Source organism: Galeopterus variegatus, unplaced genomic scaffold (genome assembly GCF_000696425.1).
Source record: "Galeopterus variegatus unplaced genomic scaffold, G_variegatus-3.0.2 Scaffold878, whole genome shotgun sequence".
Classification (NCBI taxonomy): Eukaryota; Metazoa; Chordata; class Mammalia; order Dermoptera; family Cynocephalidae; genus Galeopterus; species Galeopterus variegatus.
In genome coordinates this window covers 353,701-363,981 of record NW_007726989.1, presented here as the reverse complement: position 1 = coordinate 363,981, position 10,281 = coordinate 353,701, and the positions used below count along the sequence as shown (strand labels likewise).

At 47.9% G+C, this 10,281-nt stretch overlaps 1 protein-coding gene across 3 annotated transcripts in view; it reads right to left on the bottom strand.

Annotated features, from left to right (window-relative positions):
• Nucleotides 1–9,662, bottom strand: part of TBC1D14 (TBC1 domain family, member 14) — a 104,219-nt gene extending 94,557 nt beyond the window's left edge. For 2 of the 3 annotated variants that reach the window (XR_550510.1, XM_008573114.1), the window contains exon 1: nt 8,935–9,652. Coding sequence is in view for 2 of the 3 variants with exons in the window: in XM_008573114.1 (XP_008571336.1) it covers nt 8,935–9,650 (716 nt within the window). In the remaining variant the exon portion in view is untranslated. Of the gene's footprint in view, nt 1–8,934 lie in introns of all 3 variants that reach the window. The other variant, XM_008573115.1, reaches the window with a different exon arrangement.
• Nucleotides 9,663–10,281: the final 619 nt, after the last annotated feature.

Sequence of the window (10,281 nt, the reverse complement as noted above, 5' to 3'; positions counted from 1 at the left end):
CCCCCCCCCCCCCCCCCCCCCAGATCACTCTCCCAGATACTTGCTTGGTTAACTTCTTACCTCCTTCAAGTCCTTGCTTAAATCTCTCCTTCTCTTTCAGGCCTACCCTGACCAGCCTTTTAATTTTGTAACCTGCCTTCTCCAGTTCTCCCAGTATCTACCACCCTCTACTTTCTTGTTTTCTCCATAGCACTTATCGCTGCCAACATACGTATTTTATTTACTTATTGTGTTTATGATCTGCTTCATCCAATAGAACATAAGCTCTTCAAGGGCAGGGGTCTTTGTTTTGTTCACAAATGAATCCCAAACACCTAGAATGGTGTCTAGGCATATGGCAAATGCTCAGTAAATATTTTTTTAAAGAATGTACAATGAGAAACATATTTAAGGATCTAGTGCAATGCCTGGCACACAGCAGCCACTCAATAAATGATTATGACTGTGATTGTCTGCCAAAAGAAAACGAAGCCCAGCAAAGCACAGGGAGACAGCACACCCTTGACAAGCCCGGCTGTTCTTTCCAAGCACAGCGATACCACTGGCAGGCACTCCCAATGGCGCCTGTGGCAGTATTCCAACACCCTCCAGGTGTGTCCAGCACAAACACAGCTGGCCTCCTGTAGATCCATCCAGCCATGTCTGCACAGTGACACTACTGGCTGCTTCCTCTCCAAACATGAAGGACAACCTCAAAATGAAGCTCACCTGGATTTAGAGAAACATCTCTAGTCAAGGTCACCGATAACCTCCAGGTGCTGAAGCAATGCTTTGTAAGAGCTGAGCTGTGTGACCAGTGGTTGGAAAAGAAGTAGAGACATTCTTTAATCAAGAGAGTTAAGGGGCCGGCCCGGTGGCGCACTGCTACAGTGCGCCGCTTGAGAGCGTGGCAGCGCTCCCGCCGAGGGTTCGGATCCCACGTACAGACCGGTTCCCGCTCACTGGCTGAGCGAGGTGCAGGGACAGCACTGAGGGTTGCGATCCCGTTGCCGGTCCCGGTCCGGTATGGGCGCGACACTGAGGGTTTAAGAATTCACAACCCGGGAACTTAAACCCTTGGGGCAGAGGGACTGAAACAGGCTCAGAGGACCCAGGGTAAGTGTGTGCCTGTGAAAACACTACATAGAAGAAAGAACCGTGTGCTGAGTACCCTCACAGATCTTTAGTGAGTAAGAATGGGAACCACCCTACTAGTTCCTTGCCTGCTAAAATCTTTTCTGCTTCTTTCCTGCTCAAGGCATCCAGGAGGCGCCAACACTGATTCCACTCTCCCACAGTCTTCCTTCCCCTGTAGCTGGCAGACCTCATGTGGCAGGGCTGACTCTGGTCTCACTCCCACACTTGTAAATGCCTGGTATTCCAGAGTTACTACTCAGGAGGAAAAGGCATTCTCCATCTTCTCACAAACAATGGCTCAAGAAGGGATTCTCCAACGTCTTTCCACTGAGGAGCCTCAAGGCCCTGATAAGGACGCCACAGAACCAGTTTAGCCCTTTCCTCTCCCCTCACACCTTCCTCCCACCCTTTCCCAGAGCATCAGTTAGCTCCACCAACACTGCCCCGCAAAATCTCCACTGAGCCTCTGATTTCCCATTCACTGCCTTTCGCTCTCCGAGCCCCAAGTTCCCCTTCTTTCTGACCATGGTCTGCTGTTACAAGAGGAGGGATAGTGTCTTTTGTAGAAAGAGCATGTACTTTGGAATTAACAAGTGAATATTCAAATCACCGCTCTGCAGCCTGTCTCCAGCGGGCTGTGAGATGCTTCAGAAAGAGAGAATGTGGAAGTGCCTGGTCCAGAACATGAGCTCTGAACAGGGCAGCTACTGCTTCCCCCAAGGGAGCTGCTCATCTTGGACCCTCCAGCTAACAAGCTGAACCCCTTCTCATCAAGGCAGCTCATCAGCTCCTGTGTAGAACTTTATCTTACTCCATCTGGCTGCTGTGAGTCTCGAGTCTAAATGTGTTCCTCAACACCCTGCCCCAGCTGGGCTCCTACCCACCTTTCCAGTCACCTCTCCTACCTATCCCTGCTCTCCCTCCTGAGTGCCTCATGCTGTGCCACTTTCCCAGAAAGGCTGGGCTCTCCCCTGCTCCCATGACTTTACACATGCTGATCCCTCTGCCTATGAAACCCTGTCTCAACCCCTGTGCAGGTGGAAAACACTTTCAAGGGCCAGCTGGCATCTCAGCGGCTACTAATTCTTTCCAGGCTCCCCTGGAGGGTTGCTGCTATGTTCACATCGCTCTTCACACCCTCATCACGCTGTAGAGGGATTTAAACAGTGGATTCCAGCACTGGTCTGCCCATCTTCAAATCTTCCTGGAGAATCTGCTGCCTGCACTTGGAGCACAACACCTTTTTTTTTTTTTTTAATGACCGGTAAGGGGATCTTAACCCTTGACTTGGTGTTGTCAGCACCACGCTCAGCCAGTGAGCGAACCAGCCATCCCTATATGGGATCCGAACCCGGGGCCTTGGTGTTGTCAGCACCACGCTCAGCCAGTGAGCGAACCAGCCATCCCTATATGGGATCCGAACCCGGGGCCTTGGTGTTGTCAGCACCACGCTCAGCCAGTGAGCGAACCAGCCATCCCTATATGGGATCCGAACCCGGGGCCTTGGTGTTGTCAGCACCGCACTCTCCCGAGTGAGCCACAGGCCGGCCCAGGAGCACAACACCTTGATCAGACTTCTCCTTTCATCTTCACAACTCTGTATGATGGGTACCTTCAGCTCATTTTGCAGGTGAAGACACTAAGCCCAGAGAGGCTGAGTGCCCTATCCAAGACCACATGTGCTCCTTCCCAAGTATCACAGCAACACACAAGCACACACACACAACAGCAGCAGCTCAGGTATACAGCACGTGTTTTCTGTATATCCCTAATGTCAGTTCAAAATCACCAGGAACATTAACAAACAGATTTTGTAGAAAACTCATAGTTACAATGCTACATCTCAAGTCACTGGTGCTAATTCTAAAATGGTCAAAGCAGTAGAAAATTACTATCAGGCAACCTAAAAAACAGAATAGTCATTAATACGGCTGCCATGTGCCTGGTACTTCCCATCCATGTGCATCACCCCCCCCCCCCATTTAATCCCAACAATCCTTTGAATTATGAACTTATTCCCATTTTGCAGATAAGAAATCAGAAGTTCAGAGCCCCAAGCCCTGCATCATCTTTGTATCTCTTGGCAAACTACTTAACCACCCCTCACCTCAGTTTCCTCACTTATAAAGGAGAATTAACAGTACCTGAACTAAACAGCTTTCAGTGCAGGATACAGAAACCACTCAAGTACTTTAAACAGAAAGGGACTTAACTCAAGAAATCAGATGATTTCAAAACCGTTGGAAGGGGGCTGACCAGTTAGCTCAGTTGGTCACAAGTTTGGATCCCCATAATGGCCAGCCACAAAAAAAATTAAAATTAAAAAATAGTTGAAAGGGCTACAGTAGTCAACCCTGGAAATGGCTTCCTGACCAACACAGAAATGATGCACAGAAAAGCTGTCACATCTGAGCTGCCCCTGTAACTAGGGAATTCAAGAATACAACAGGATCAAGAAGCCACCACAACTGCCTCTGGCACTGGAAGGTAGGATGGAGCCACCTCCTCCTCCATAACTGCCTCTCACATCCAGGAAACTAAAAACAGAGACAGGGACAATGCTGCAGGTAAGCCTCACATCTTTATGACATCACCAGGTAGCAGGAAGCAGCCCAAAAAAGAAGAAAAGTGGTTTCCGTCTAACTTCTGCTTCAACCCTCTTTCAAATAGGAGAAATTGATGGTAGCTATTTCATATCCAGACCCTATCTGCAAGAGACTGTGGGAAATGTACATTTTTAACTCACCAGCTGCTACAGTGCAGGAAGACACACTAGAAGGAAGGTGGCCAGGAGGATGAACAAGCCAGCCTACAGAATCCCACACCATACCATCTCACACAGTTGTTGAAGATTAAACAAGGCAACCACATAAAAGTGAAGAACGGCACCTGGCACCCAGCACATACTAAATGTTGCCTGCTATTCCCTGTGCCAAGGGCTCAAGTTGTAACATGTCTCTAGAATATATCCACCTGTTGGTAAACAACTCACCTCCCTGAAAAGAAAGCACTGGGCACATTTCTTCCTTAGCACTACTCTGTCACTTTCCAAAGAATCAAATCCCAAAAGCCTAGATCAGTACAGGAACTAAAATTTTGGTCGAGCACTTTCATATCAAGTCAAAGTACCCTGAAGATTCCTGTTTCTTAAGCCAGTGGTTTCAAACATTTTCATACAGCAGAACCTTTAAAATAAAAATGAAATATGTGAAACTCCAACAAAAGCAGACAGCAGGGCCAGAAATCCAACCTGTATATTGAGTATGTTCTCTGTCCAGAGATTTACTTATATTATCTCATTTAACCCTCACATCAACACTTTTACAAGAGGTACAATTAATCCTGGTCACCCAAGTACACACTGGGGATTCACAGAGATTCAGGGACTTTCTCAAGGCCACACAAAATAAAAATGGCAGAGCTGAGGTTCAAACTTGGGTCTCAGCAGTACCAGATCTCAACCACCACAGTCCTCTGACTTTGTTTTTGAATTACAACTAAGTGCCAGGGTGAACCAGATGCAGACTGTGCCCCCAAGGGGCTCTTAGCTAGGTCAGGAGGCAGACTGGAAAAATCCATCATTCCAGTTCTTTAAACACAGCCAGGTGCCCTGCACCTCCCAGCCTTCCACAAGCTGTTCCCTCTGCCCCCACATTTTCATTTGGCAAGTTCCTTCTCATCCTTCAAATGCAGTTCAAACATCTCTCTTCAGCAAAGGATACTCAGATCATCTCTTCTGAGAGCTTAATAAAGGGGCCACACAAAAGAAGATGTAAGTGCTCAGAGCTAATTATTACCTTCCAAACCAGCACAGATTAGCAGATTAAACCCTTGGCCTCACAAAAACCAACCCTTTCTCCTGTGGAAAATAAACACACCACAAACGTGTTACTGAATTCCTCTCAGACTTGCTGTCCAGGTTTTTAGAGAAATACCATTAAACTACATTGGGCTCATAGGATCCCTTAACACAGCATCTCTCTTCGATACAAGATGAGGATCCTGTTCAAATTATATTACATTAGTAAATTTCCTTCAAGGAAAGAAATAAATACCAACGTTTACAACCTGCTAGCTCAGTGGTACTCAGACTGGATGATTTTGCCCTGCCCCCTCCCCAGCCCCCAAGACCTTTAGCAAAGTCTGGAGACACTTTTGGTTGTCATAACTGGGAACGCTACTGGCATCTAGTGCGTAGAGGCCAGGGATGCTGCAAGACATCCTCCAATGCATAGAACAGCTGCCCACACAAAGAATCATCCACCCCAAAATGTCAACAGTGCCAAAATCCTGCTCTAAGTGATTCAGCAATGGACTGACTGAAGTAAGCACAATATGAGGTAAAAACTAGAGAAAGCCTTAGAAAACATATCTTTTAGAAAAGATGATTTTTATGTTAGAATCATAGAAAGCTACTACTTACGGAGTGCCAGGAAGTTAGACGCTTTAACTACTTGATCTCTAACCCTGCACACTAATTTTATCCCCCACTTAAGGCTCAGAGCTGTAACTTACCTAAGGTCCCACAGCAAGTTAAGTAGGAGAGCTCACAATGAACCCTGCCAGTCTGACTCCTGAACAAGCACTCCTGACCACAGTGCCACCCTCCTGCTCCACCTTCAGTAACAGCACTCATGCCCCACCCCTAGTCCCTGAAATGCCTTGTTTATCTCCCCCACAGACTGTGAGCTCCTTAAGAATAGGGACTCTCTAAAGCTCAGGGTGCTGGGACAGAGGTGCTTATTATAGTGTGGGTGGAAAAAGGACAAATGGGAGCTGGGCCTGCAGCTTCTGGGGGCAGAGGTCAGGCCCAGCCAGCCCTCCTGTCACTCCCCTGCTCTTCTCTCACCCAGGCTGCCTCATCAAGCCGTCGGCATCACCAACAGGTCTGCTATTCCTGCCAGTCACAAGTTCCGTGACCACTTCCACCCCTCCTCTGAACCGTGTTCTCCTAGACCAGCCTTCCACAATGCTACCCCTGTCCTTCTACAACCTAGGAACTGACTCAATGAGGACAAGAACATAAGGGCACATGGATGAGGGGACAAAGCAGATGGCTCAGGAGCCTGGGCTGGGAACCCCCGAGGACCAACTCTAGCCCTGGCCCTGCCCTCAACAAAAACTCACACAACCCACAGTCATCTGAGCACCTGCTGTGGGCCAGGTCTTGGGCTGAGTTATTGAACATTCTCTGTAACTCCATTTTCTCATCTGTAAGGTGTTTAGTGGGCTCCAAACATTTCTGACACAGAACCCTTTTCCTCTCAAAGGAACTCTAGATAGAAAGTCTTCTCTAACATTTTAAGACTTTAAAAACACACAAGACTCAGCCGAAGACATCACTTATTTTGATTCATGTGTCATTATGTTCCACCCACTTCCCAAAGGTACTTAAGAGTGGCTCACAACAATATTACAGCCACCAAAACAAGGGTCAGGAGACAAGAACCAAGGAATAAAACAAAGAGACATTTGTTTTCTGTGTCACAAAGCTGAGAGATTTTCAAGAAACAGTAGCTTTAGAAATGATCTAGAGGGGCTGGCCTCGTGGCGCACTCGGTAGAGTGCGGCGCTTGGGAGTGCGGCGGCGCTCCCGCCGAGGGTTTGGATCCCATATAGAGACCGGTCCGCTCACTGGTTGAGCGCGGTGCAGGCGCAACACTGAGGGCTGCGATCCTGTTGCCGGTCGCGGTACAGGTGCGACACCGAGGGTTGCGATCCCGTTACCGGTCACAAAAAAAGACAAAAAGGAAAAAAAAAAAAGAAAGAAATGGTCTAGAAATTGCATAATTGATGATGTTTCCTTTCAAAGGAGAAGAGGTTCCAACACAGATCAACTCAGCCATGGCCCAGTCCTACAAAGGCAGCAGACAGACTAGGGTGCAGCCATGATAACCGCAAACAACTGAGGCTTAAGAGCTTACTGTGTGTCTAGATCTGCACTACATCTCACGTATGCTGACCAACTTAATCCCCATGACTTCCAGTTGAAGGAAGGCTCATTATCCCCGCTTTATAGATGAAGATGCTGAGATAGAAAGCACCGTGATGAGGAGGACAACAAACGTAAGAGTATAACGTACATCAACAACATAGAAGGCACTATGTGCTAGGCTCTTATTAATGCTATTTTAGGGAAGAGAAAACTGACTCAGAGAGGTGAAGTAACTTGTTCAAGGTAACACAGCGAGGACATGGGTGCAGATCTGCTGAATTCCAAAGCCAAGCTGTTTCCACTACACTGCCTTCCAGATTTGCCATGAATCTCGGATAATTCTGAAAGCCTGTCTCCCAGGTCCTTTCCCTTGAGATTCTGATTCTGTAGTTCTGGGTGGATCCCGAGGATCTACATTTAACAGGCACCAGGTGGTATTCCTAAACGGGGAAAGTGGAAAACACTCATCTGAGTAAAAGAAATGGTTCAGCCATACAAATCTGAACCACAACACTACAACATGACTACAGCCTCAGAAGGAACACTGACAGAGTCTCCCCCAAAGCTTCTAGGTTCCTCCCATTGAAGGCAATCACTGAGTTACTGAGTTCTGAGACCAGGAACTCTGTTTATGGTAGGAAACCAACCTGTCAGCACACCAGAGAGAAAAGGTGATCATTTCACTCATGACTGCTCTGAGACTCATCTAAGATGATCCCACGTTTAGCTGATGAAGCACCTGAGGCAGTGAGTGATATGTTAATATCTGTGCCCACAGTCACAGAAGTCTGCTGACTTGAGCCAGCACATCACTCCATCTCAAAGGGGACCCAGTGCTGCAGTGTCCACCAGGGTCTTTGCTGGGGGCACATGGGGCAGCCAGGGTCAACTGTAGAAATGCTCCCACCTGCCAAGCCCTGGGCCCAAAGCACTCCAAAGAGCAGCTGTGGAGCAGATCACAATTCTACACATACTCTCCACCACAGCCCCCACACTCTTCCTCAGGGCACTTTACAGTTTGGGAGTTCACATTTGCTTGAGCAATTGACTGGTGTGTTCACTCCCACCATTACCAGGCTATAAGCCCAACCTAAGTCATTTCCTAAGATCATTTCTATCACCATACTACCCCCATACAACCCACATAAAACAGGGCGAGGACACAGACACTTGTTGAACAAAAGCATGAGAGCACAAATAAGTGGCAGAAGCTGGGGAGCTGTCCTCACAGGGCCTTAGAGGAGACACAGGGAGCCCAGCAGGCCTGGCTTGGCACCTGGGGCGCATGGCCTGGGCCCAATACGAGTGGGAATGCATGTGGCTGCAGTGCAGTGACAGCACACACCTCAAGGGCCAGAACATGAACAAGAGCAAAGCCATACAGAAGCACAGGGAACACAACCAGGGGCACCAGGAAATGCCAGCCCAGGGCTATGCCAGTGGGGCTGAAGTCAGAAATGTGAGTTACTAACTCTGACATCACCCTTGTCAGCACCCTGTGCTTGGCCCAAGAAACTTAAGTTATTAGTGTGAAGGACCCTTCAGAGGCTAAGGCTGACAAACTAAGGTTGCTAATCTGGTAATGCAGGCCCTATGGGTCATCTGTAGCCACAAGAGATCAGAGATTGGGAAGTGACAACAGACTATGCAATTGAGTCAGGGACCTAGAAACAAAAGCTGGCAGTGAGAAATCAAACAGCAGAATCGCCAGTGCTATACACAGCTCCACAGGATTCTGGGCTATTGGGAAAACACCCAATTATCTGTATGACACAGTGCCTGCTTAACAAGACAGGAGAATACACAACACATTTTAGACAAAAACAGGCAACTGGTCTGAATTCAATAACCTAGCTTTTCTAGAGAGACAAAGATGGCATTACCTCGTAAAGAAGTTACTAAATGGTCCCAATATTTTCAATTTACTCCCCTCCTCAGGTTCATCAACACAGTCCTGCTGGTGGCGGTCAATGGTTTCCTTGATGGAGCTCAGGGTGACATCAGTGAACTGTGGGTCATCGTCATTCTCCAGGGTCACAATGGCACTGGAGCTGCTCATGACCATGAGGTCCAAGATGTCCTCATTGCTGACGGACAGTGTGGTTGACAGCTCTGTGCCGAGACTGGACATGCTGCAGACAGAGACATCATCGCTGCGGTTCAGGGCTTTGGAAGTAGGGCTGTAGAGCTTCACCGAGTCGTAGCCTGTCCTGGGAAACGTGGAGGACTTCCGCAAGCTCTGCTCGGCGCTGGTGGGAGCCGGTAGTGCACAGGATGGCAGTGGGCATGCGCTCTGGAAGGCCCGCTCGGGGATGATCTCTGACTCGGACTGTTTCCTCTCCACATGGACCACGCTGCAGGGCACAGGTTCCGGGTTGCCAATCTCCAGGGTAGGAATGCCCGAGTCCACTGACTGAAGGCTCTGTCGATCTTCTAAAGCACTGAGTTTCAGCTTGGGCCCATACTCAGGCACCGATTGGGATTTGGGCACCTTGAGATTCACGTGTTGCAGGTTCTGAAGGGGGTTTCCTGATCGACCATCCAGAATGCCCATCAAAGCTACACCATTTGTGGAGGTGGAAAGGTTTCCATCAGTCATCTTGGTCCAAGGAGAAACTAGAAAAGACACAAACATGGAAATTAAGAAAGCAGATATAAAAGCCAAAGACGCCACTCATCTGACACACAGGTCAAATGTTCTCACACCCCTTTTAAAGGAAGAAACCTTGAAAAAAGTCCTACCTACCCAAGTTTTGATTCAGAACCAGAAGCTAGAGTTTTAACATATATTACAATGATATAAAATAACAGGAAGATAACCCAAACAAAGAATATATCCAAGGCAAAAATAACCAGGGGATGGCTGGTTAGCTCGGTTGATTAGAGCATGGTACTGATAACACTAACGTCCAGCCTTCGACCCCTGTAATGTCCAGCCACCAAAAAAAAACAAGGTAAGCTGGCCAGCTAGCTCAGTTGGCTACAGCGCAGCCCAGTAAAAAACAAAGTAAAAATAGTCATCTTCACCATCACCATCATCACCGCCCCACCAGTCATATCTCTGATCCCCAAGACAGCACTGGAAGCATGAGGACTATGATAGACAGAGAGAGGATTTTTGGGGGGGATTTTTCTTTTGGAAGGGGTTAAATGATAAATAGAATACCTCTGTAAAAAGTATGTGAATGCACAACCCATACATAAGTCAAGGTTTTTTACTTCTGAGACAG